The sequence below is a fragment of the Pediculus humanus genome, genomic scaffold (assembly GCF_000006295.1).
Source record: "Pediculus humanus corporis 1103172107368 genomic scaffold, whole genome shotgun sequence".
Lineage (NCBI taxonomy): Eukaryota > Metazoa > Arthropoda > Insecta > Psocodea > Pediculidae > Pediculus > Pediculus humanus.
Window position 1 is genome coordinate 657,493 of NW_002986996.1, and position 27,146 is coordinate 684,638.

General features: G+C 35.5%; 3 protein-coding genes across 3 annotated transcripts; 1 reads left to right on the forward strand and 2 right to left on the reverse strand.

Annotated features, from left to right (window-relative positions):
- Window positions 1-1,369: 1,369 nt before the first annotated feature.
- Window positions 1,370-15,361, forward strand: Phum_PHUM009050 (type II transmembrane protein, putative; the record flags this gene model as incomplete). The annotated part of the gene is made up of 22 exons (XM_002422677.1): window positions 1,370-1,484; window positions 1,563-1,856; window positions 2,335-2,446; window positions 2,834-3,072; window positions 5,889-6,166; window positions 6,250-6,466; window positions 6,555-6,749; window positions 6,831-7,040; window positions 7,144-7,252; window positions 7,336-7,562; window positions 7,636-7,843; window positions 8,954-9,170; window positions 9,240-9,416; window positions 9,496-9,731; window positions 9,811-9,983; window positions 10,073-10,325; window positions 10,404-10,797; window positions 10,876-11,152; window positions 11,238-11,514; window positions 11,593-14,282; window positions 14,368-14,528; window positions 14,621-15,361. The coding sequence occupies 22 exons, from the start codon at window positions 1,370-1,372 to the stop codon at window positions 15,359-15,361; spliced, it is 7,800 nt and encodes a 2,599-aa protein (XP_002422722.1).
- A 9,178-nt stretch (window positions 15,362-24,539) lies between these two features.
- Phum_PHUM009060 (12.5 kDa retinal tissue protein, putative) lies at window positions 24,540-25,295 on the reverse strand (the record flags this gene model as incomplete). Its single annotated transcript, XM_002422678.1, has 4 exons — window positions 24,540-24,691; window positions 24,773-24,871; window positions 25,002-25,082; window positions 25,262-25,295. 4 exons carry the CDS (start codon window positions 25,293-25,295, stop codon window positions 24,540-24,542), a joined length of 366 nt encoding a protein of 121 aa, XP_002422723.1.
- Window positions 25,296-25,334: 39 nt separating this feature from the next.
- Phum_PHUM009070 (uncharacterized protein) lies at window positions 25,335-25,582 on the reverse strand (the record flags this gene model as incomplete). Its single annotated transcript, XM_002422679.1, has 2 exons — window positions 25,335-25,367; window positions 25,397-25,582. The coding sequence occupies 2 exons, from the start codon at window positions 25,580-25,582 to the stop codon at window positions 25,335-25,337; spliced, it is 219 nt and encodes a 72-aa protein (XP_002422724.1).
- Window positions 25,583-27,146: the final 1,564 nt, after the last annotated feature.

A 27,146-nucleotide genomic window follows, 5' to 3' on the forward strand; every position in this document is an offset into this window, starting at 1 on the left:
GTTTTTCGCAAAAAAAAAAATCTTTGGTTTCGATTTTGTTTCGTTATTTTTTTTTTGTTTTCTTCTGCTTTCGATAAACTTTTGTAAAATAAGACATAAAAAAAAGGAAATTTTTTTTTTGGTTTCGCTTTTTAATTTTCCCATATTTTCACGACAATAAATAATAAAAGAAGAAGAAGAAGATATTTTGCGTCGTGGAAGAAACATATGGTCGAATGATTTTTACGTTTAATTCGTTGGTTTTGTCGGCGAAGAAAATAAAAGACGGGTGAAGGGAAGGGGGAGGGAGTCGGAAAATGTTTTCTACGAATGAAAATGCGCCAAAGGAAAATTTTACAAAAGGAAGAAAAAACAACAACAACAACTTGGTATGGTACACTTTACTACAATTCGAGAAAACTTTTCTTTTTTTTTTAAAAGGGAAAAAGACGGTTGAGAAATATAATGAAAATGGAAAAGAGAGAGAGAGAGAGAAAAAAAAGGAAGTTGAAAATTCGTTGTAAACTTGTCTTTGAATTCGTTTCTCTCTCTCTCTCTCTCTCTCTTTTACTTTCTTTCTTTCGTACTCTCATTTACTTTTCTACTTTTTTTTTAACTTTCTCTTTCTTTCTCATGCAATTTTACTTTCGTATCGCTAACATCAGCTCTTTTGTGTGTGTGTTTGATTCTTTAAATTTCCCCAACCCCAACCCCCCCGTAAAAAAAAAAGAAAACCTTTTTTATTATTATTAGTTTCTCCAGTGAATGTGGATTTTTCCAGGATTTTGAATAAGTTTTATTTTATTTTTTATTTTTTTTGGAAAAACAAAAAAAAAGTTTTTCCAACTTTTTTTACGTGACTTTTTTCAAACGTCACGACGACGACGACGACTATCGAGTAGAAAAACTTCTTTTAATTCTTTTTTCTTTATTATTTTCGGTTGAATCGTCATTTCTCAATGGTAAAATTTATCTTTCACCTTTTCCTTTCTTTCCTTTTTTAATCCCTTTTTCCTTTTCTTTCCTTCCTTTTTTCAAACCCCGGAGTTCATTGTTTTGAAAAATAATTTTTAATCCAATTATAAAAAAAAAAAAAAAAAGGAAAAACGTTTCGCATAAAATTTTCTTTTTTTTTATATTTTTTTAATTGACTTCTTTATCATTATTATTATTATTTCAAAAAATGTTTCCGTTTTTTTTTCCTTAAATTATCACAAAGGAAAAAAAAGGGAAAAAAAAGGAAACAATTGATTTAAAAAAATTCGATGATTTTAAATTGAGATTATATGACGTCATCATAATCATCAACTAAACGCCATTTTGTTTTTCTTTTTTTCCAGATTGTCTTTTAAATAACGATCCTCCAGATGTACCCCCAAGAAATCCCTCAATGAGCCGTTTAAACGGTAGGCCCGGTGGCCTTATGGGCTCCGTAGATAGGGATGACGATTTTGAGCCATCGTGCCTCGTGCGGACACCTTCGGGAAACGTTTACATACCCACAGGTGAGTATTTATTCGATTAACTTTTCCTTTTTTCTTTCAAACCGGATATCCGGTTAATATTTTGTTTTTGGGATTTAGATATACCGATAAAAAAATCACCATTAGATTACAAATCGAATTCATCGTGTAGTAGCCCGTCGAAAATGTTAGAAAATCATCAGCAAAAAAATTCTGATCGGTGTTCATTACCATTTGGAACTCCAGTTCCAGTACTTCCCGTCCGTAACAATTTACGACGACCGAATTCAACTCATTTTCCTCCGTCGAGATTTCAATTTAGAAAAGGGTTTACGAGTTGTTCGTGGAAGCGAACGGCTATTATATTTATTATATTATCGGTTGTATTATTGGCAGCCGTTACTTACATGTTAGGTAAGTCGAAACAATTCTTTACATTATTATTATTATTATTTCGTACCTGTACGCCCCTTTCGCGCGAAAAAACAATAATAAATAAAAAAATGCCACATAATAATGATATTTGACATAAAATAATTTTCCTTTTTTAAATAAAAAAAAAAAATTCGACTCCCCGAATAAAACGGAAATGCTTTTTTTTTGTCTGCATACGTCACTGCCGTTCGATTTTTTTTTTTTTTGCTTTTCTTTTTCATTCATTCTTTGTATGAAAATTATTTGTTTCGTCTTTTTTTTTTATTAAAAAAATTTCGTTTTTTAACATCGTTTTAATAATAATAATAATAATAATAATTTTTATATTGTTTGTTCTTTTTTATATTAATAATAATAATAATAATAATAATAAAAGAAAAATGAAAAATGAAAATTGAAAAAGCTTTATTAAAAAATTTAACGTTGTAAAATTGTTTTTTAGCTGCTAACTTCTTAGACTGGTCATATCAAAATGCTAAAGCATGTTCCGTGCTTGTGGGTGAAAACACGGAGGTTTTATATTCGAAAAGTTCGACCGATATCTCGCATAATAATAATAATAGAACATCGTTGATAAATCGACAAAGACCACAATCTCTACCTTCGGGAGGTAGGCAACCAACCGATGTAACAATTAAAAAAAATGATTTTCCTTTTAAAATTCGTTTGCGTAGAGGTATTGTTATTAGTAACCCGCATGAAGTTGTAGTTGAAGCACATATTTCCGACACCACGAATCAGCATGAGCATGACAAAAGTGTTTTAACGGTTAATTATAATATGACGAAATATGGATCACGTGATAAAAACAATACGGATACGATAAACAACGGGACAACGCGAAATGTGAAATTGAATTCGTCAAATCCTCCTCGTCGACGTCATCCCCTCCTCTTTTTAATGCCACCAGAAGAATATTACTTGAAAAAACCAAATTTCACACCGGATAAAAACAGAACGGAAAAGTCTGTTGACGATGTACCCGTTTCTCGAAGCAGCGGAAATAGGTTCGTCAATGACGACGAATCATTAGAATTGTCACCGATGAGAGAAAAAACAGAATACGAAAAAACCATACAGAGAATAATAAGACAATCGAATGGGGATGAAGTAAAAAAGGAAACGGAAATGAACGAAAAGGAAAGACCCGATTTAAATAAACTCGATAACGATTTAAAAACAATCATGGCGGAACGTTTGCCATCGTCTAGAGAAAGGATTAATAACGTGACGTCACACATGCATGATATTAAATCGCATGAAAGTTTGAAACTAACAAATTTAAATATTAATATTACGAATGAAAATGTCGGAGTAGGTAAAAATCAATCGAACGTTGAAAAAAATAATTTTTATAAAGATGAAAACGGGTTAAATTATCAAAGGAATAATTTATTACGCGTTTCCGGTTCGACAACAAACGGAAAATCCGTTGATAAGAAAAATTTACTATCTTTTGGAAATTTTTCGCGTTCCCACCACCCCAATGACGACGACGACGACTCCATAATTTTTTCAAACGGAAGTCTTAATAAATACAATTCAACCGAATCTTATTCTTTTTTACGCACTACTACGTCACCAACTACGTCATCAACTCAAGGTATGACAACGAGAATCGGATATTTTATCGGTGGTCAATGCGAATGTTCTTGCCCATGTTTGGATGCTGGTTGGAACGATGACGTCGTGACATCCATCGGTACGACAAACGAATATAGAAACATGAAAGTTTACGATTCTACTACTGACACGAACAAAATGGAAAATTTAACCACGACTGTTGATGAGTATTCAACCGAGACGGTTGTTAACAATGCCACAACGGAAGCAACAACAACAACAACAACCGAAGATGTGATCAGTAGTACAATGACCGATTTTACGAATGTTTTTTATGAAAATAATAATAATAATACGACAGTGGAATCGGCGACAGATGAAATCTATGATGAATCGTCAACCCAGTCATCATCAGAATCATCGACGATAACTGATTATAATTACGACGTGGAAGTAACGACGGGGAACGATATAGAAAATTCATCTGATTCAAATGTTGGATGCCCTGTTGTGACACCTCCGCCGCCGATGATTCTCGTACTTGAAGGTGAGGATGTTGTGTTTTGATTAACCATCCCAATGAATTATTTGCTAACGGACAAATCGGTACCCCCACTACCATCACCACCACCCCCGACTATGACGTCATTTAATAGCTTTGTGTAATATTCGTAGCTATGCTAAAATTTTGACTGTCGCTTACCAACGCATTAACATTTTAAAAAAAAAATTTTCTTTTCATTATGACGTAGCAGATAATTCCTTGGGATCGGAAATGCGTCACTTCCAGATTTTTTTTTTTTTTTTTACATTTTCCCCTTTTTTTTATGTTTTTCATCATCACTCATCGCCATGTTTCATTCAAAACATAAAATCTTAATCCACAATGTGTTCGATCCCCAAAAGCTTTTTTTTTTTTTTTAAGTGAAAAAGCAAACAAATGCGATGGAATCTTTCTCTCACCCTCCCTCTCTCTCTTACTCATGATCAATCAATCAATCAATCAATCATACACAATCATCAACGCATTCATAAAATCATTTTCATTCGCTTATGTGCGGGTGCGCGCGTGTGTTTGTTTGTTTTTGCGCGGGTTTTTGCTTACAGTAAATTTTTTTACGTGCGGCATATTACCCTAAAATTTAAACGGTGGTAAATTTTTTTTTTGGCTTTTTTTTGTCAAGTTGGAACAAGAGGGGTGGGGAAAAAATTACGAGTAATAAAAAGTAATAATAATAATAATAATAATAATAATTTTTTTTGGTAATTTTTTAATTCGTCGTGGTTTTATCATTATTTAATTTTAGTAGCGTGTATCCATCAGTTTTTTTTTTTTTCTAAATTAATTATTATTACCGTAATAAAATAATAATAATAATATTAATAATAGTAATAATAATAATTTGGGTGCATGAAGTTTTTTTATTTTTTTTCTCTTTTTCTAATTTAGTTTTAAAAAAATTCTTGTTTTTTAAACCTTTTTTTTTTATAATTTAACATTATCGTTTGTTTTTTTAGTAGTTTAGTAGTAGTAGAGGTAGTAGTAGTAGTGGTAGTAGTAGGAGTAGTAGAAATGTTTTGTTTTTCGATAAGTTTTTTAGTTTTTATCATCATTATTATTTTTATTTAAATTTATTATATATAATACGCGCACGCAAAACAAAATCACAATCATCGAATTACAAAACAAAAACAACAAAAATCTTTGTTTGTTTGTTTGTTTATTTAAAAAAAAATTCATCCGAAACGATTTCAGGTTTGTAATAATAATAATAATAATAATAATAATAATAATATTTTGATTACCGTCACGTCACTACCAGAAACTAATAATTTATATTAATGTTTACTTCACAACACGTCGATGCTTACGGGCATCATCGAAAAAAAAATTTTCTTTTTCTTTCCTTTTCTTTTCTTCTCCAGTTTTTTTTTTGCCGCTGGAAAAAAACGTTCTGGAATTTTTTTAAAATTAAAATTTAAATTTACGTTTCTTGCTTTTTTCATTTATATACATACATAATTTTTTGCTACGATTTATTGATATAAAAATAAAAATTTTTTTTTTTTCGGGTAATTTTAAATGGGGAAAAAAATGGGAGGAGGGAAAGAAAAGCGAGAAACACGTTCCGGGGGGAGAGAGGCGGGGGGTTGTGAAAATTTTGTCGCCAAACCGACAAAAAAAAAAAAAAGGGACAATGGAACAAATTTGATGTTATATATAGTTCGTTTAACAATTTATTTTTCAACTGAAAGTAAAACGAACTGATTGACGTTAAATGTTGGAGGGACCGCATTCGGAAAGATCAAAATCGATTTTTTTTTTTTTTAAATAAAACTGGAACGCTGGAGAATTTTTACTTTTCCTCAACTACTCTCCTTCACTTCCGTTTTTAAAAAAAAAAAAAAAAAATTTCCTGTTTTTTGATTAAATTAAAAATTTTTTAGGAGCTAGAACGTTTCCGGCAAAATCATTTCCACCGGATGGTACAACTTTCGGTCAGATATCATTAGGACAAAAATTATCTAAAGTCATAGCGGCTTATAGTTACTGGAACATGCAATTTTATCAATCGGAATCCGCATATGTTAAATTTGATTTTAGCATACCCAGAGGTGCCAGCATAGGGGTATACGCGAGAAAAGATGCTTTACCAACTCACACTCAATATGATATCATTGAAGTACTCAGCGGTTTTAAAACGAGAAACAAAAGAGGATCACACGTGAGTTTTTCGGATTGTTTGTTTGTTTGCTTGTTTGTTTGTTCATTTGATAATGAAAATGTTTTTTTTTTTTGTGTTTGTAGTTGACCGTTAAAAAAGACACGAAATATTTTATGGAACAAGGTCATTGGTTTTTATCATTGTACAATGACGATGGAGATCCACAAGAATTATCATTTACCGCTGGTATTGCCGAAGACATGACGCAAAATTGTCCGAATGGATGTAGCGGAAAGGGGGAGTGCCTTTTGGGACACTGTCAATGTAATCCCGGTTTCGGAGGAGAAGATTGTGCGGACAGTGAGTATACAAAATCTGGCAAACCTGTTTTTTTTCGTCGCGTTTGTTCGGAAAATTTTTTAAATGTTTGTTTCCCCCCTACCCTTAGGTGTTTGCCCGATTTTATGTAGTCAACGCGGAGAATACATAAATGGAGAATGCCAGTGTAATCCCGGATGGAAAGGTAAAGAATGTAGTTTAAGACACGATGAATGTGAAGTTCCAGATTGTAACGGACACGGACAGTGTCTTAATGGAAAATGCGTTTGCGTCGGAGGATACAAAGGAAAATTTTGCGAAGAAGGTTAGAAAAAATTTTCTTTTTTTTTTCATTTTTCTCTACGAAATTTTATTTATTTAAACTAAAAATTTTTTGTTTTATCAGTTGATTGTCCGCATCCGACATGTTCCGGACACGGTTTTTGTTTGGATGGAATTTGCTTGTGTAAAAAAGGTTGGAAAGGATCTGATTGTTCAACAATGGACAATGAAGCTTTACAGTGTCTTCCGGATTGTTCCGGACACGGAACTTTTGATCTCGAAACTCAAACGTGTACCTGCGAACCTAAATGGTCTGGTGACGATTGCTCAAAAGGTAATAAATAATAATAATAATTTTTTTTTTTTGGGGGGAGGGGGGAGGGGGGTTAATAAAGTAAAAAATCAATAACGGAAAATTTTTTTTTTTTTTTTTAAAGAATTGTGCGATTTGGATTGTGGAATTCACGGACATTGCGTTGGTGATTCATGCGTTTGTCATAACGGTTGGTCTGGAGAATATTGCAGTTTGAAACAATGCGATTCCAGGTACGCGTTCATAATTTCCATTTTTTAAAAAAAAATCGATTCCGAAAAAAAAACAGAAAAATACAAAAATTGATCGTTTATAGGTGCAACGAACACGGTCAATGTAAAAACGGTACCTGTTTATGCGTCACGGGATGGAATGGAAAACATTGCACGTTAGAAGGATGTCCTTCCGGTTGTTCCGGACACGGTCAATGTCGCGTCAATACCGTTGGAACATGGGAATGTAAATGTTACGACGGATGGAATGGAAAAGACTGCGGAATTCTTTTGGAACAAAGTTGTAACGACTCAAGAGACAATGACAAAGGTTTTTATCTCTCGTACAAAATGTTTAACTTATCACAAGTTGGCAATATTACAAAAAAAAAAAATTTTTTCAGACGGTTTGGTAGACTGCGAAGATCCGGATTGTTGCAACAGTCATCACTGTCGAGGGAATCAACATTGCGTTACGGCACCCAAACCCATAGATATACTATTGAGAAAACAACCCCCTGCGGTAACGGCATCATTTTTCGAAAGAATAAAATTTTTAATAGAAGAAGGAAGTCTTCAAAATTATGCTAAACAAGAAAATTTCAACGAAAGGTTGGTACCACTGCAAAAAAAAATTAAATTAAATTTTTTTTTTTTTATCTAAACACAATTGCTTGAATATTATATGTAAAATCGTGTGCGAGTCTATAACAAAAAAAAAATTTATGTTTTCACACTTAATTTAAATGTATATTTATCGTTGGTTTTTATGTTAACAACAAAAACAACAACAACGACAAACATTGTTTGTTAATGTTTTTCTTTATTTTGCAATTTAAAAAAATTAATAATAATGATTATAATGGTGGCTGGCACACTAATAAAATCAATATTTTAAATACGATAATCGTATATTCGTAACGGCTTTTCGCTTAATAAACAAAACAATGAAAATAATAATGATAATAATGATAATAATAATAAGTTTTTTTCTTTCATACTACTATTCTAATACGGCAGTGTTGTGCCCTTAGTCATTAAATTCCTAAAAACCAAATATACGTTTGTATACGTTAAACATGTAGTTTATTTGTTGATTGTTTTGAATGTTCTATCGAATTTATGTTTGTTATTTGTTCTTTCGTGCCGCAGCGTTTTTTGGAATCACTTCAATTCTAGGTAAGTTATTCATTTCAAAAAAAAAAAAAAATTTTTTTAACCGCCATTATTCTTCGGGTCCCCCGTTTTTTTTTTGTTGTTCTGTCGTGTGTTTTTCCTTTTTTTTTTTTGAACGATCGATTTTACTTTTTTTTTTCTTCCTTTCTTTTCTTCATTGTTTATTATTATTGTGTGAATGCGATAAAATTGTTCGTTTGTTTTGCATGTTTGTCGAACAAACACAACCGATAAATACTCTCACCTCCCCTCCCATACCCTCTCCATCCTTCCAAATCGTATATTCGTCTAATAAAATTATGTTCGCTTATATTTTCATTCTTTTTTTAATATTGTCGAATGCTTTTGTTTTTTTTATGTTTAAAATATTTTTTTCGGGGGGGAGGGAGGGGATTTCAAGGAGAAAATTAAAAAGAAAAAATAATTTAATTAAAAAAAAATTTTTCTTTAGCCTTACTTAGTCAAAGATGGTGGCGTCGGATATTAGAAAATTTTATATAAATGAAATTAATTATCATTATGTTTTTTTATATATTTTAATTTTAGTCGATCTGCTGTTGTTCGTGGGAAAGTGACAACACCCTTAGGAATCGGTTTGATGGGGGTTCGTGTTAGTACGAGCACACCCCTAGAAGGTTTCACATTGACGAGAGAAGATGGTTGGTTTGATCTTTTAGTTAATGGAGGAGGTGCTGTCACTTTACAATTCGGACGATCTCCTTTCAGACCCCAAAGCAGAATACTTATGATACCTTGGAACGAGGTGAGTAAAAAATCGATGAGGTCATATTATTGAGAAAACAACGTAATAATAATAATAATTTTTTTGAAGATCGTCATTATGGACAACGTAGTCATGAGCATGGGTGAGGATAAATCAATATCTTTAGCTCCTCAAACATGTTCGGCGCATGATTATGACGTAATGAAACCTGTTGTACTCGCAACATGGAAACACGGTTTTCAAGGGGCATGTCCCGATAAAAGCGCCATATTAGCCGAATCACAGGTGATTGAAAAGGAAAATTTTTAACAAACCGTATGTCGTCATTAAAAATGAAAATTATGTTTAAAAAAAAAAATTTCAGGTCGTGCAAGAAAGCTTGCAGATACCAGGTACCGGTCTTAATTTAGTATACCACAGCAGTCGTGCGGCGGGATACCTATCGACGATTCAATTGCAATTGACACCGGAAGTAATTCCTTCGACGTTAAAATTAATACACCTTAGAATAACGATCGAGGGTATTTTGTTCGAAAAAACATTTGAAGCGGATCCAATAATTAAATTTACTTATGCCTGGAACAGGTTGAACGTTTACAGGTAGATATTTTAAGAAAAAAATTTAATTTCCTGTTTGTCCAGGAAAGTTTTTATACGTGGAAATTTTTTTTTTTTGCAGGCAAAGAGTTTATGGTGTCACGACGGCATTGGTGAGAGTCGGTTACGAGTATTCGGATTGTAAAGATATTATTTGGGATGTGCAAACAACGAAATTATCGGGGCATGATATGTCCATTTCGGAAGTCGGCGGCTGGAATTTGGACATTCATCACAGATACAATTTTCACGAAGGTAATACCTTTGACTGATTAATGTCATTTTTGTTTTTTTTTTTTTTTTTTTTCAAAATCAATCCGAAACTTTTTTTTCTGTGTGTGAAGGTATACTGCAAAAGGGTGATGGATCAAATATTTACTTGAAACACAAACCCAGAGTTATTTTAACAACAATGGGTGACGGTCATCAAAGAGCATTAGAATGTCACGATTGTGATGGTCACGCTGGAAAAAAACAAAGGCTTTTAGCACCGGTCGCTTTAGCTGCCGCTCCAGATGGTTCGATATTTGTTGGAGATTTTAATCTTATAAGAAGAATTTTAACCGATGGAACTGTTAAAACCGTCGTGAGGCTCAAGTAAGGCCATTAAGTTTAAAAAGAAAATATTTGGCGGAAGTGTCTTCCGGTTTTACAATTTTTATTTTTCCTTTCCAGTGCTACCAGAGTATCTTACAGATACCATCTAGCTTTGAGTCCTTTGGATCAATCCGTTTACATTTCCGATCCGGAATCTCATCAAATAATTAAAATAAAAAGCATCGATGATTATACCGATCCTGATCACAATTGGGAACCCGTTGTTGGTTCCGGTGAAAGATGTTTACCAGGAGATGAAGCTCATTGTGGCGATGGAGCTTTGGCAAGGGATGCAAAACTAGCGTATCCGAAAGGAATTGCCATATCCGCAGACAACGTACTTTATTTTGCTGATGGTACAAATATAAGAATGGTCGATCGGGATGGAATCGTCACTACCGTCATTGGGAATCACATGCATAAATCTCACTGGAAACCCATTCCCTGCGAAGGAACACTCAACCAAGAAGAAGTAAATGAATAAATTTTGCGATGAAATCTTTTTAAATTTTAAAAAACAATTCTTAACTAAAAGTAATTTTTATGTCAGGTACATTTAAGATGGCCGACAGAACTCGCCATCAATCCTCTTGATGGTTCACTGCATTTGATAGATGATCATATGATTTTACAATTAGCACCAGACGGTAGAGTAAAAGTTGTTGCTGGAAGACCACTTAATTGTCCGACACCTTTAGGCGGATATCATTCCGAGTTGGCTACTCATGCCACTTTAGTTATGCCACAAAGTATCACTTTTGGACCATCGGGAGATTTATACGTTGCAGAAAGCGATTCTCAAAGAATAAACAGAGTCAGAGTAATAAGTAAGTTTATTTTCAACTTTTTTATTTTTTTATACCACATTTATCGATACGACATTTTAAAAAACTTTATAAATAAAATTTTTAGGTACTGACGGTAAAATATCCCACTACGCTGGAGCAGAATCCAAATGCAATTGTTTGGACAGAGGCTGTGACTGCTTCCAGGAGGAACATTACCTCGCTGCGACATCTAAATTTAACACTATTTCTTCAGTGACTGTCACTCCCGATGGAACTGTACACATTGCAGATCAAGCTAACTATAGAATACGTTCGGTAGTAGCCAGCATTCCCGAACCGAGTCCAAATAGGGAATATGAAATCTATTCTCCAGACACTCAAGAAGTTTACATTTTTAATCGGTAAAAATAATTACAAAAAAATTTTTTTTTTTGGCGGGAAAAATTACGAATTGAATTTATATTCATTTTAAATTTCAGGTTCGGTCAACATATTGCCACGAAAAATATATTAACGGGAGAAACATCGTATCTTTTCACATATAATGTCAACACGAGTAACGGAAAGCTTAGCACCGTCACTGACGCATCGGGAAATAAAGTATTCTTGCTCAGAGATTACTCGAGTCAAGTGAATTCAATCGAAAATACAAAAGGACAAAAATGTCGATTGCGAATGTCGAGAATGAAAATGTTGCACGAACTATCGACTCCTGATAATTACAACGTCACGTTTGATTATCACGGTCCTACGGGATTGTTAAAAACGAAACTTGATAGCACGGGAAGAAGTTACGTGTACAACTACGATGAATTTGGAAGGCTGACATCAGCGGTTACTCCAACGGGTCGTGTCATTAATTTATCTTTCGATTTAAGCGTTAAAGGAGCAACGGTTAAAGCTGCACAAGGGAATAGACGATCGGTATCGATGCTAATTAAAGGATCGTCTGTGGCAACTAAAATAGGAGAAGCCGTTTACGAAACAATGTCCGAAGAAAACGGTTCCGTATGGAGTAAAATGCCTTGGGGTCATACGATAGCCACGGAAGTTGTACCGTACACGGTTTTAGCCGATTTAGATCCCGTACTTGGTGAAAGTTTTCCTGTACCGGCAAAACAAAAGACTGAAATAGGTGGGGATTTAGCAAACCGTTTCGAATGGCGATATTTCCTACGAAGAGCACCCACCGGTAAAAGCAACAGCAAAAGTGGTAAAACAATTGTTCAAGTCGGTAGAAAAATACGAGTTAACGGTGAAAATTTATTATCGTTGGAATACGACAGAGAAACCGGAACCGTGGCTGTTTTTATGGGTGACGACAAATTAGAATTATTAAATGTAACCTACGATAAAACAGCACGTCCGATTAAATGGGGACCGAGAAATGGAATTTTTGCCGGAGTCGACCTCGAATACGACAGATTTTCCAGATTGATAAGTTGGACTTGGGGTGATTTAACAGAAAAATATGCATTCGATCAAGCTGGAAGATTGAACGAAATCAAATACAGCGATGGAACTTCCATGATGTACGCATTCAAAGACATGTTCACGAGCTTGCCATCGAAGGTTTCCACTCCTCGAGGTAGCGATTACCTTTTACAATACGACGAAGCTGGTGCTTTGCAATCTTTGACGACTCCCAGAGGTCACATACACAGGTTTTCGTTACAAACATCATTGGGATTTTTCAAATATCAATATTTTTCACCCATGAACAGACATCCTTACGAAATTATTTACAACGATGATGGACAGATATTAGCCAAAGTGAGTCCTCATCAATCCGGTAAAGTTGCTTACGTATATGATTCGACAGGAAAATTGGAAACCGTTTTAGCCGGTTTCACATCAATTCATTACACATATCAAGAAAGTACAAATTTAGTTAAAAACGTTGATATTATCGAACCCAATTTCGATATGAAAATCGAATATCGATATCATTCTGGAATATTAAAAGATGAAAGAGTCAAATTCGGTTCAAAAAGCGGTTTGAATAATGCCCATTACAAGTATCAATACGATGGTAATGCAAGGCTATCGGGTATCGATGTTGAACTCGACGGAAAAGAACTACCGCAATTGAGATTAAAATACAATCAAAACTTGGGCATGCTTGAAGGCATATCCGACTTAAGAGTGTACAAGAACACTTTCAACAGATCCGTGTTACAGGACAATGCCAAACAATTTTTTACAATAACCGACTACGATGATCACGGTCGAATAAAAACGTTACTCATGAACATAAAAGGCTTCGATGTGTATCGAATGGAACTTGACTACGATCAAAGAAACAGAATCAAAACACAAAAACTATCGATCGGCAGATCAAACATATTGGACAAAGTGACCTACAATGCTGACGGTCACGTCATGGAAGTAACGGGTACGAACAATTGGAAATACGTTTACGACGAAAATGGTAACATAATAGGAATATTTGAAAACGGTGAAAAAATGACTTTGGGTTACGACAGCGGCGACAGAGTCGGAAAATTTAGAGATGTTGAATTTAACGGTTACGACGGTAGAGGCTACGTCGTGAGAAGAGGGGATCATAAATATCGATACAATTCAAAAGCTCAAATGACACACGCATTCGAAAGAGATCGTTTTGCAACGTGGTATTATTACGATGATAGAGGCAGGCTAATATCGTGGCACGACGAAAGAGGAAACATAACACAATATTTTTACGCAAATCCGATAACTCCAGATTTGATCACGCACGTACATTTTCCAAAAACCGGAAGAACTTTTAGATTTTTATACAATGACCAACAAACGTTGTTAACCGTTGAAACGAGCGAACAACGTTTTTACGTGGCATCAGATCAAAATGGTTCTCCATTAGCTCTGTTCGATACGAACGGTAATATAATAAAAGAAGTTAGGAGAACACCTTTCGGTAAAGTTTTGAAAGATTCAAATCCCGACTTTTACCTTCCCGTCGATTTTCACGGGGGACTGTTGGATCCAAATACTGGATTAGTTTATCTTAATAAACGTTGGTACGATCCAATGATCGGACAGTGGATGACGCCAGCTTGGGAAGAACTTGCCAACCAACTCACGACACCCACGGATGTCTTCATTTACAGATTTAACAATAACGATCCGATAAATCCGAAGAATCCGAACAACATAACGTACATGACAGGTTTGATATTTATTATTATTATTTTTTTTTTTTTTGAAGACGTGGTTTTAGACTGTTTTCTAAACTCATTACGTATTCGTTACAGAATTAGACAGTTGGCTCAAATTGTACGGTTACAATTTGAATAATATTTTGGGAGCTTTGTACACCCAAAGACAAGTTTACAAACCAACTGCCAAAATAACATCACCGCAACTTTCACCCGATTTTGGTATCATGTCTGGATTACAATGCATAGTTCACAAGGTTTGTTTGTCTTTCTTCTCTCTCTCTCGATGATTGTCTTCTGCTTAAGTAAAAACATTCTGATTGGGAATTTTTTTGTTTTATCTTTGCAGATAACGGACAAATTTTCAGATTTGGGTTTTGTGCCAAAACCACTGCTCAAAATGGAGCCTAAAACCCGAAATCTTCTACCAAGGGTAGCATATCGTCGTGCCGTTTTCGGAGAAGGTGTATTGATATCGAGAGTCGACGGTAGAGCCATGGTCAGCGTCGTAGACGGAGTGAACAGCGTGGTTCAAGATGTCGTGACATCAGTTTTCAACAATTCATTTTTCTTAGACCTTCATTTTAGTTTACACAATCAAGACGTATTTTATTTTGTAAAAGACAACCCTTTGAAAATAAGGGACGACATGGAAGAACTTCGTCGTTTGGGTGGAATGTTCAACGTTTCAACTCACGAAATATCCGAACACGGAACTCAGGGTGCTAAAGAATTAAGACTGCATAATCCGGATGCTGCCGTCTTTATAAGATACGGTGCGGATCCGGATCAAGAAAGACATAGAATATTAAAACACGCTCATAAGAGAGCCGTGGAAAGAGCTTGGGAAATGGAAAAACAATTGGTCGCGGGTGGACTCCAGGGACGCGGCGATTGGACGGAAGAAGAAAAAGAAGAACTTTTACTACACGGCGAAGTCGACGCGTACGAAGGTGTCGACATACACAATCCGCACAAATACCCTCAGCTAGCAGACGACCCTGGAAACATAGCATTTAAAAAAGATTCGAAAAGGAAAAGGAGAAAAATCGGTAGGAGACCGATAAGATCTCACAAACACGATTCGTGACCAAAAAATTCATTTAGCACATCGGCGACGGAATGTTGTCCACCGCTTTTCTCCTGGTTCCACGACCGTTTCGAATCCCTCGTTTTAATTACTTGAACGCTGGAGAAAAAAAAAATTATCTTCCATAAAATTTTCCAAAACCAAACAACTCGACTGCATTAACACACTCATCAAATCAACCTTTAATTTCGACATTTTTTCTCCGATTCGATAACGGTCTATAAAAATATAGACTATAAAATAGCTATTATTATTATTATTATTATTATCATTATTATTATTATTATTATAGTTTAGTTTAAGTCTGGAACCGTAAAACAAAACAAAAAACTTTTAGTGAAAATTTTGTGAGATTCGACGTGTGTGTGTTAATGTTATTTTTCACAACAACACATTCAAATAGGTAATAAATAAATAAATAGTTAATGATAATAATAATAACTTTAATGGTAATAATAATGATAATAATATTAACAATAATAATAATGATAAAAAATTATTATTTTTTTTTGTACAATGATACGATTCGATTCACAACCCGAAAATTTTATTTTGTGTAAGAAAGAAAAAATTGTTCCTACTCTTCTCTCCCCCTTTCTCTCTCTATCTCTCTTACTCTCTCTCACAAAACAAAAAGAGAGAGAGAGAGAGAAAGATAATATTAAAAAAATTTATTACCGACATTTAAACGTTTTTGAACACAAGGAAAGGAGAATGATTTTATATTACTTTTTATTATTATTAATTAATTTTTATTACTCATTAATTCGATGATGATAATGATGATTATAAATAAGTAAATAAATAAATGAATGAGTTAATAAATAAATAAATAAGTAAATAAATAAATAAATAAATAATTTTTAAAACAATTTTTTTTTTATAAATTTGTACAGACGATACGAAATAGTAGGGAATTGATTTGATGATAATAATAATATTATAACGACAATTATTATTATTATTATTATTATTATTATTATCACTACTACTAATAATAATAATAATTTTTTTATATGTATACATAATGTAAATTTTTTAATAATGATAATAATAATAATATTTTTTAAACGATTGAGATTTTGTGCAATATACATATATATATAAATAAACATGCATAAGTGTATACACGTTTACACCCGCACGCACTCTCGCGCACGTACGCACTCACGTACGCGCTCTTTATGTACATATACATTTGAACAATAATAATAATAATAATAATAATATTAATGATGATAATAGTAATATTTTTATAAAATTAAGCGAAATACTCAACAAAAAACAAAAAAAAAAAATTTTTTTAAACAAACAAAAAAAAAAATATTATTATTATTATTATTATTTTTTTAATAATAATGTTAATAAATAAATTAATTAATAAATAAGTAAATAAATAAATAAAATACGTAAGTTTTAACGAGTAAATGTTAATTAATAATTATTATTATATTCATTTTATTTTTTAATTTTTTTTCCATTTGTTTGTTTGTTTGTTTGTTTTTTTTACTTAGGATAAACAAAAAAAAGCGCAAAAAGAAAATTTTAATAATAATAATAATAATAATAATAATAATAATGTAAATAAATAAACAAAAACATAGTTTTATTATTATTATTATTATAAATAAATAAATAGTCGAAATTAGGAAAATGAATGCAATAAAAAATTTTTGGTGAATTAGGAACGATTATAATTTTTTTGTTGTTTGTTCGTTCGTTCGCTCGCTCGTTTGTTCGTTTGTTTGTTTGTAGTTCATTTTTTTAATTTATTTCGACTAATGGCCAAATATATTTTTTCTTCCTTTTTTTATCAAAATTAACAAGAAAAATTAGGAAAAAGGAAAAAAGGAGTTTTAAAAAATAAATAAATAAATACATTTTTTCTTTTTGTTATCTTATATTATATTATATTATTATTATTATCATTATAATAAAAAATTAAATTTATTTGGCAATACAATCAAAAAATAATATTTAAATACGTACTAATACGACTGATGATTATTTTTTTTTTTTTTTACCGTATATTGTAAATTATATTATACATATTATATATAAAAAAAAAAAATTTTTTTTTTTTAGTTGCTCTGATTAGGTATTGATTAGTTATATTATTATTATTATTATTATTATTATTATTATTAATAAGGTGTAAAAACAAAGGAATAGATTATGGACAAAAAAACGTGTATATCAATAATAAAAAAAAAAAAAAACAAATATTTTTTAAATAAATATTAAAAATAAAAAAAAAGTGTGATTTTGTACAAATAATAATAATAATAATAATGATGATGATCATGATCATGGTGATGATGTTATTGATAAAAAAAAATTTTTTTTTTCATTTTTTTTTTTTAAGTAGTGATAAGTCCGATTTAAGCAATATTGTGGAATAGTTTTTTGTTGCTGTATTGTACAGATTATTATTATTATTATATAATAAGAAAAATTAAATAATAAACAATTATTACAAACTTTAAAATTTAGTTTTTTTTTATTGTGGATCCAGATACTCATTCCCTCAGATCCGGGCAGGGGGTAAGGCCCGCCCAGAAAAGGGGAACATCCTCGAGGCAGCGATGAACGCAGCTCGATGTGTTCTCACTGTCGCTCGGGGTAGTACCCGAACTTGATTCTTTTCGTCGGCGTACGCATCCGTCCCGACGGCCGCCGCGTCCGCGCTCCTCGAGGCGGGCGTGATGGCTGTCGGGTGGGCGCGTGCGAATGGTCCTCAGGACCATCTGTGTTAGGTGCCTAAATCCCGGACATTTAGGGATAGGAGGGAAACGGCGCGGGAGAGGGGTTCATCGTGTGCAATGAATGAGGCGTAAGGACGTACGTGCGGTCCACCGGCGGGTTCACGATCGATCTCAGGGTTTCGTCCGGCACGGGGGCGGCGTGGGTCTTCGGCTGGGAGGTCCTCTCCGACTTCGAGTCCCCGAGCGATCACGCCTACGTGGCGTTCTCGTTCGGGGCTCCTCGGAGCTCAGAGGGGGGTAGCCTCCTCGTCCGACGTGCCTCGCGTCGTTCCGCCCCGGTGGAGCCTGGGATCGTTCGACGAAGAACGCCTCGCCGAGTGCCTCGTCGCGAAGGCCTGCAAAAATGAAGTTACCCCAGGCGCGATAAGAAGCGTGCCCGAAATAAACGACTTGCGACGGATCTCGGACTCTTGCACGAAGAGGGTCGGTTCGCGCGCAAAGACGCGGAAACGGCCGAAGTACTGGTGGACAGACGAGATAGGAGAGTTGCGGAAGGAGTCCTGTCCCGCACGTCGCCGGTTCATTGGCCGAACAAAACTACTGATCAAACAAGGCGGAAGCTACGAGGACATCGTGAACGAAGACGCGAGTTTAAAGGCGGAGTGGAGGGCTTCACGGGTTCGGGTTCGCCGAGCGATATGGATTTCCAAGGAGGCGTATTGGAAGGAACTCCCGAGCTAAGTAGATTTGGATCCGTGGGGTCTCCCGTTTCGTCTCGTGACCAATAAACTGAGGGGTTTGTCGGGACTGCTGACGGTCGACATGACGGAGAAGTTTCTCGCCGAAGTGATCGCAGAGCTCTTCCCTCGCGTCGAACCGTTCGCGTTTTCCTTAGCGCATTCCCTCACGACGAAAATCGCGACGCCGCAGTGACGGAGGGGGAGGTCCGCCTCCTCCTCGACGCGGCCTCGAAGAGGCGCTCGGCTCCGGGCCCGAACTGTGTGCATTACCGCAGCATCGGTGAATCTGCAGGGGAGCTGTGTGCGCGTCTCTCGGCGCTCTACACCGAGTGCTTCCGAGAGGCGACATTTCCGACAACACGGAAAGAAGCCAACCTCGTGTTGCTCGACGCCGAGCTCGTATCGACCGAATTGTCTTCTGAACGTAGAGGGCTCAGGGGGACGGAGGACGGACCTCTCTCTGAATCAGTACAGCTTCCGGGCGGACTGTTCGATGACAGACGCACTCGACAGCGTGTGCGCCGGAATCCGGGAAACTCTTCGTCGAGGCCACGTCGCGAATGCCGTCTCGGTTGACATCAAAAACGCGTTCATTCGGTACGGTGGTCTGCGATAAGGGACGGACTGGCGTCGAAGTCCGTCCTCGACTACTTGATGTCGATCATCAGCTCCTTTCTCTCGGAGAGGAAGATTGCGTACGAGAAACCGGACGGAATGGCGGAGAGGGCGGACGTGTTCTGCGGATGGAACGTCGCCTACGACCGCGTCCTCACCCGGACCGTTCTTCCCGAAGGCGTATCGTTGACTTGCTACGCCGACGACACTCTGCTCCTCGCTACCGGTCGCGGGTGGGCAGAGGTCCGCGAACGCGCCGAAACGGGACTTAACGCGACGGTGGAGGCCATCCGAGACACCGGTCTCCGGGTATCTCCGCCGAAGACGGAAGCTTGCGGGTTTCATCGTCCGCGCAACCCGCGTCCTCGCGACTTATCGTTAACCGTGGACAACGTAAGAATCGGATTGGGGGCTCGCTAAAATACTTGGGTTTAGTTCTCGATTCCGGTCTTTACTTCGGGGAACATCTGGCGCACCTCGGACTGAAGATCTGACCCGTCAGCGCGACGTTAGGGTCCTGATGCCGAACCGGCGCGGACCGCAGGCCAGGATTAGGCGATTATACGCGGCGATCGTTCACTCCGTGGCCCTGTATGAAGCTCCGGTTTCGGCAGCTCGGCTCTTCTCGAGAAGGTGATCCAACTCCAAAGGGCGTCTTTGAACAAGGTGGCGACTGAGCGAACGTACAGAGACGTCTCGGCGGAGGTGGCTTGTCTTCTATCGGGCGCTCCCCCGCTCGACCTCCTGGCAATGGAGAGACTCGTCCTTTATCGCATACGGGGTCGCGGCGAGCCGAGGACTGCCCGTCATCGCGACTAGTGCGTCCTTGGGGAGATTAATGCTTAATCTTCGGAGCCCTAGGGTTGCAGCGAGAAAGCTATACATAACTATGGTTCACTCCATAGGTCTGTATGGGGCGCCGGTTTGGGCAGAATCCGTTGCCGGCTTCAGGCTCCTTAGGCAGGGAGCGATGTAGCTCCAACGCGCGTCTCTAAATAGGATGGTGTTGGCGTATGGGGCGTCGCCGCGGACGCAGCTTGCGTTTTGTCAGGGACGCTTCCTCTTGATCTTCTTGCGTAGGAGAGGCTTATTCTCTATCGGAGATGGAAGGTCGAGGAAGGACGCGTTTCGTAAGTAAATACTTGAGGCTTTCCGGGCACGCCTGGGAGACGGCGGAAACATTACGGAAGGAAAATCGTACGCATACTAGGACAGCGTATCTCGGAATGGTGAGACATGAGCATGGGGCGTTTTCTTTTCGTCTCACGCAAATACCGAGGGGGCATGTTTTTGGTTCGTACCTTGCGCGTATCGGCAGAGATGAGACGAAGGTGTGCCGAACACAGCAGAGAAGCCCGAATGAGGCGATGATAAGCGACGCCTCGTTCAGGTTATTGGGGGGACCTGACCATTAGGGAATTAGTGAAGAGTTTTCTTTGAGATCCCAGGGAGTGGTCAGCAATCTCGCGTTTCGCGAGGAACGCGAGATCAGAGGAAGAAGAGCCGTGAACGTAAGCAAGAGATATTAGGGATCCGTCGCCGCCAAGCGGGCGAGTTATAAACAATGTGAAGAGCAGAGTTTGACCGAAAAAGCCATTCGGGAAGGTTTCATTTTATGAGTAAGTAAGCTTGTATAAGAATCTATGTGTGTAACTATAGACGCAGAGACTATTTTTTCCAATGGGAGTTTTTTGTTATTTATGTTCGGAAAGACTGCCAGTCCTTTGGAAACATAACAATAACAATCATGGAAAACTATAAAAAGGCAGCTCCCAGGTCAACGGAGCTTTTTGATCAAAAACATCTCCTAAGAACTTTAAAATAATTTAGTGATTAAGTGTGTTGTTCGCGATTAAAGTAAAATCCTTTTTGCTCACAACATAAAATTGCCGCAGTCGGTAGGATATTCCGGACAGCGGGAGGCCATAAAAATTTTTTTGAAAAATTTGTCTCTTGTTGGTGAGTTTTAACTCTTGATCGGAATACAAATTTGTTCCTGTGAGTAATTAAGAAGGTGCTTATTTGCGAATAATGCCTAGGATAGATCCAAACCCTGTTTATTCATCTCAAATTTCCTTAACATTTTTGTGCAGTTTAATTCCAACTTTCTTTTCTGGAGAAAGGGATCAACTTGACGAGTTCATTTCAAATTGTGATTATGCTCTAAGTCTCTCTCCGGAGGAGAGATTAAATATCCACTTTTCAGATTCATATACTCTAGAATTACTGGAAAGGCTAAGGATAAAATTCCAGTATATAAATTTGATAATTGGGTTGACGTTAAAGCAAAACTAATAGAATTATACCAAGATAAGAAACATCATATTCAACTCATGGAAGAATTGAAACAAGAGCCTGATGAAACAGTTAAAGAATTTTACCAAAGATTAGAAACTATGACCTGTTAAGTTAGGTCAAGTTTAAATTTAGATATTAAGGGGAAAGATAAGGATTAAGGTTAATAATATAACCTTAAGTCGTCTCATTCATCATACACACCCAAGAATATCCCAGATGTTAAGATGGAGAGACTTTGACAACTTAAATTCAGCATATTCAGCAGCCATTATTGAAGAAAGAGACTTGAAAAGGACAAGAGATAATAAACCCTGTAAGTCCTGAGAATGTAATCATAACATGTCGGGATAGCAATCAAGGCCAAAACATTTGGTTCAAAATTCTAAAACCTGTCAATATTGCAAGAAATCCGGACATGTAATGGAAGATTGCTTTTTGAAAAATAGAAACAGTGCACGCTATGAAGACTTTAATTTAAGGAAAAGAAGTCAGAACATTCCGGCTCCAAAACGAGTTGTTGAAAAGACCGTAAATTTAAACATCCAAGAATCCCCCCAGTGGAGGACACCGAACTGGAGGATTCGATACGCCATGAGAAGGTGTCCGAAATATAAAACTCTTCATTAATGACGGACGTTTAAATTTTGTAAGGATACGGTCCCCTAACTCATTACGACTCATTTTAGATACAGGTTCCTGGAATAAACTTAATGAAAGCTTGCAAATTAACACCTAATACTAAATTCAATCCTAAAGAAAAGGCGAAACTTCAAGCGATCAGTCCAAACCAATACCTGGAGACAGTTGGTACTTGTGAAATCCCACTTGAATTTGATGGAAGTTTATAACCACTAAATTTCATATCCTAAACCAGACGAGTAACGTCCTTATGATATTCCTTGGGATCACGGGAAAATTTGTCCACGCGGGAGCGATTCCTCTCCGGAAGCTCCCAATTCTCGCGAGTGGTTAGCAAGCGTGGGATGGCACGAGCGAATCACTCATGCGGCAAAGAAGAAGTTGAAGAAAACGGCGACGATAGTGTTGACGAGCGACGACGTCGGAGGCTGGGCAACGGATTCTCGCTCTTCGAATCTACGGAGTCATCTGGAAGATGGCAGGGGTGAAACGGCTCCGGAAGCTCACTTCGTCTCTGCGGAGGAGGCGCGAACGGCGTGGGAGGTCCCGACCGTCTCCCGAGGCACGAGGTAGGAAAGGATTCGTCCCGGTACTCCGAGTCGGGCTCCGGATCTCTTGGTCGATTATGTCGGGGGGAGATTCGTCCCGGCTTCGGTGCGTCGGCGTTCTTCGGTCGGGAGTCGTGGCGGGCTCCTGTGATCCAGCTTCTAGGAGGCAAAGCGCAGCGGACGCTTTCAGACCTGCGCTACGTCAGGAGATTGTCGGGGAAAACGGGGATTAATCGTCTATTTTCAGGTGTGCATCTTCGATCTCTCCCACCAGGAAAGCAGCAGGAACGCGAAGCGAAGGATTGCAGGAGAGGTCGGACGGGAGTGGCAACCCGTTCGGCGTCGCTCGGTCCAGAAACTCGCGGCTCCTGCCACGGAGGCGCGAGTGACGTGGCAAATCACGACCGCCTCTCAAAGGGTAATTCCGGAAGAAGAAAATTCGATGAGGAGACGACGACTAGGATTCTTTAGACGGACAGATATGGGTGCTGCAGCGGCGAATGTAAATTCTTCGTCAATGAGTACACATACACACATATTTACTTACTTCTAACATTTCTTGGGGGATCGGCGTCCCCGGTCGATCTTCCTACCTTTCGATCCCCAATTTACCGTTAGGGAGGATGTGATCAACAACTAGCACTTATCTTTCAACATTTTACCCTTAACAGGCGGCGATGGTAAGTCTGAGTGGGTAAAAACCATTTCTCCTGGGTCAAAAAAAAGAAATTTCAAAGCCGTTAGACTTACTTTCAGAAGAAATTCTATCTTCAAATAAAATTTATTTAAAAGCGAGAGCGGAAACTCTACTTACAATAAATATAAATAGTTCTAAAATAAAAGAAGGTACAGTACCTGATTTAAAAATTGTGAAAGATGTTTATTCGTCTCGGGCTGTTGTGAAGGTAAACAATGAAAATAAAGCTCATGCCACCATTTTAAACACATGAACAACAGATCAAATAATTGAGCCAATCACAATTAGTCTTTAGAGTCTTCCAACCATTGTTTTGAAATTAAAAATCTAGAGCCACGACCAAGTGGGAAATTGATATTGAAAAATAATTTGAAATTAGAACATGGAACGAGAAACATTTTAGACCATATTTCCTCTTTGGAAGAAAATTTTATCTTAAACCGACGAATGTCAGGAATAATAATAAACTTTGAGTAACGTTAAAAAAATAATTTATTTTATTATTAATAATAATAAATTTTTACAGTTTTTGTCAATTTTCATTACATATTAAAATCGAAAAAAATAATAATTTTGTTTTATTTATTATTATTAACTAATTATAATATTTATGTACATAAGTAAATTTAAATTAACAATTGTTTTTCGTTCGAGTAACATGAAAATACTTAATAACTATTTATGACACAATCATTATTTTTTCATTCATTGTCATTGTTTTTGTTTATTTACATAACTATTTATTAAAACATAACTTGTACATACATGATGCATGTTGAAAAAAAAAGAAGATATGATTTTTTAATGTTTCTTTTTTTCAAATATAAATTTAAATTTAAAGACTAGATGTCAATATTCAGTTCGATTTTTATTTTCATTCGATTGATACTTATTAACACTGTGTATTATTTTTAATAAAAAAAACAAAATAAAGTCTTAAGTAGATCCAGAATTTGATTTTTTTAACAATACTTTTAAATATTTTCCTCGAGTCATTTCTTTCGATTCTTCGCATCCTAATTGATAAGCTGTATCATATAATTTTTTAACTTCGGAAACTAAGCCGGAAGGAGTCAATTTGCTTAAATCTACATTGAACATAATTTATAATGAAATATGTAATAATAATAATAATTAATGAACAAATACAATTATTGAAAAAAACTTACATAATAAAAATGCTTTATCATCATTATCTAATCCTTTCATCCATGTTTGTCCTTTTCCAAATGATGTAGTATTCGCTATGTATTCAGACACCCCTGGAACTAAAAACCGCAAACATTAAGAAATCATTCAAATATAAAGTTCGAGTGTTTTCGAGTGTTTCGTTAGGAAACAACAGTTGATGTTGTGTTTTGGCGAAACAATCGATTTGATCAATATTATTGAACTTACTCTGTTCGGGCCACAGTTCAGGGGAGGTACGATCAAGTTCCTCCATACTTAGTAGACTTTCTTCTATAATTGAAGATCCCACTGAAATTTAAAAAACAAAAAGATCATATTATCATTATTTGCATATTAATTAAAAATAAAACATTATTGAAAATTAAATTAAACACCGAGATGATATCAACAACTCACTCGAGACCATATATCCTACCCAAGTTTTCCATAATCTGCAAATTCTCAAATAATTAATTTCAATCTCTCACCTGAATTTGCTTTGATGAAGATGGGAGGTTCCATCTTAATAAATTGACATTTGGAAAATTTTTCTTTGCCTATTTAATTTAATTCCGATTCCAATACTATATAATACTGATATGTATAAAATTTATAAATCTTACTTTAATAATATGCCAGGGGATTCTTGACGCAATCTTAATCGTTTCCCATGCAGAATACAAATAAAAAAACATTAATTTTCTGTTTGGTAGCGTCCAGTTGAAAACGAGAATTACCGTGGAATTAGAACCACGTTCGCAAAATGGCGACAACTTATTACAATATTGCCACCTATTCGAAGGCGCCATTTTGAATTATTTTCAACGGTTTTTCATGCATATATATATAATTCACCATACTTATTATTATTTTTTACCTAATTGACATTATTCCAATTGCAAAATTCTTTTAATTTTATACTCTATGACTTTTATTAAACTTAAATCTATTGAAATATTAATATTAAATAGAAAAACGAGGCCAATAAAATAAAATTTTACAACCCTAATAAACCCTCATTGTTTTTTGTAAGACTGTATTGAAATATTTAATAATAATAATAAAACAAAACTAAAGTTAATGGAAAAATTTTGTTTAGCAACAAAAAAATAAGAATAAACAGCATTTATTATTAAAAACAATTTATTTATTTATTTATTTATTTAAACACAATTTCAACTGTAAAACAAATTAAAAAACAAAAAACTTTTTTTGTTTTTACACATTTTTTTTTTTTTTGAAAATATTACAAGAAAAATTTAAACTTAAAATTAAAATATTTAACCATTATTATTATTATATTGGAATGTAAAAAAGAAAAACAGAGAGAGAGAGAAAGAGAGACTTCATCTCCTTTCATCAATAATAATATTAATAAAAAATCAAACTTATATTCAAAACTACAACATTTTCCTTTTTTCTTTCCTTTCCTTTCCTTTTTTTTTCTAATTTAATTTTTACATAACCATAATTTCCTTTTTTCCTTTTTCCCTATCAAAAACCTTAATTTTATGTTATCACTTTACATAAATGGCTTTTATCAACTACAATATATATAAAAACTAAATGACCAATAATAAAAATAAAAAAAAATTTTCTCTCTCACTCTACTTATGAGAGAGAGAGAGGGATAGAAGATAAACTAATTTCCTAGTAAATCTCCTTTAATACAATAATAATAATAATAATAATAACCGGTAAATCATCCATGAGATCAAACTAAATATAAAAAAAAAAATTAAAAAAAAAATTTATACATGTACAAGTTATTAAAATAATAATAATAATAATTTTTTTTGTAACACACAAACAAACACTCAAATATTTTACATTTTTTTTCTTTTTGTTTTGGTTTTGGTACCTTTAAAAAACAAAATAATAATAATAATAATAACATGTGCGCTTCCTATATCGTTAATTAATAATAATAATTAAAAAAATGGAGGGGAAGGGGGAGGGAGTGAAATAAAATTTATTTTAAATTCGCGATCATTTCATTTATTATTTAATTAAATTAAAAGAGTTATGAATCGTCATCGTTCGTGACGTCATCACTCTAAAAAAACCGTTAACTTCTTATCAGCATCTACCCTTATCACCATCCTTCCATCTTCGGTGGGAGAAAAAAAAATAAGGCACGAGAGTGTGAGCGAGGCAATGATTCAAGTTTCGATAAAAAAAAAACAAAAAAAAAAAATTTCTGCGACAGATCGATATATCGCGAGTTTGATCGATTCTTTCATTATAAAAAAATTTCTTACTCTATGCTTACTCAACGCACAAAAAAAAATAATAAAAATAAAAACGTTAAATAACAAACAAATCCTTTGCACGAATTTTCATTTTTTTTTTCCTCTTAAAAACTTTTAAACC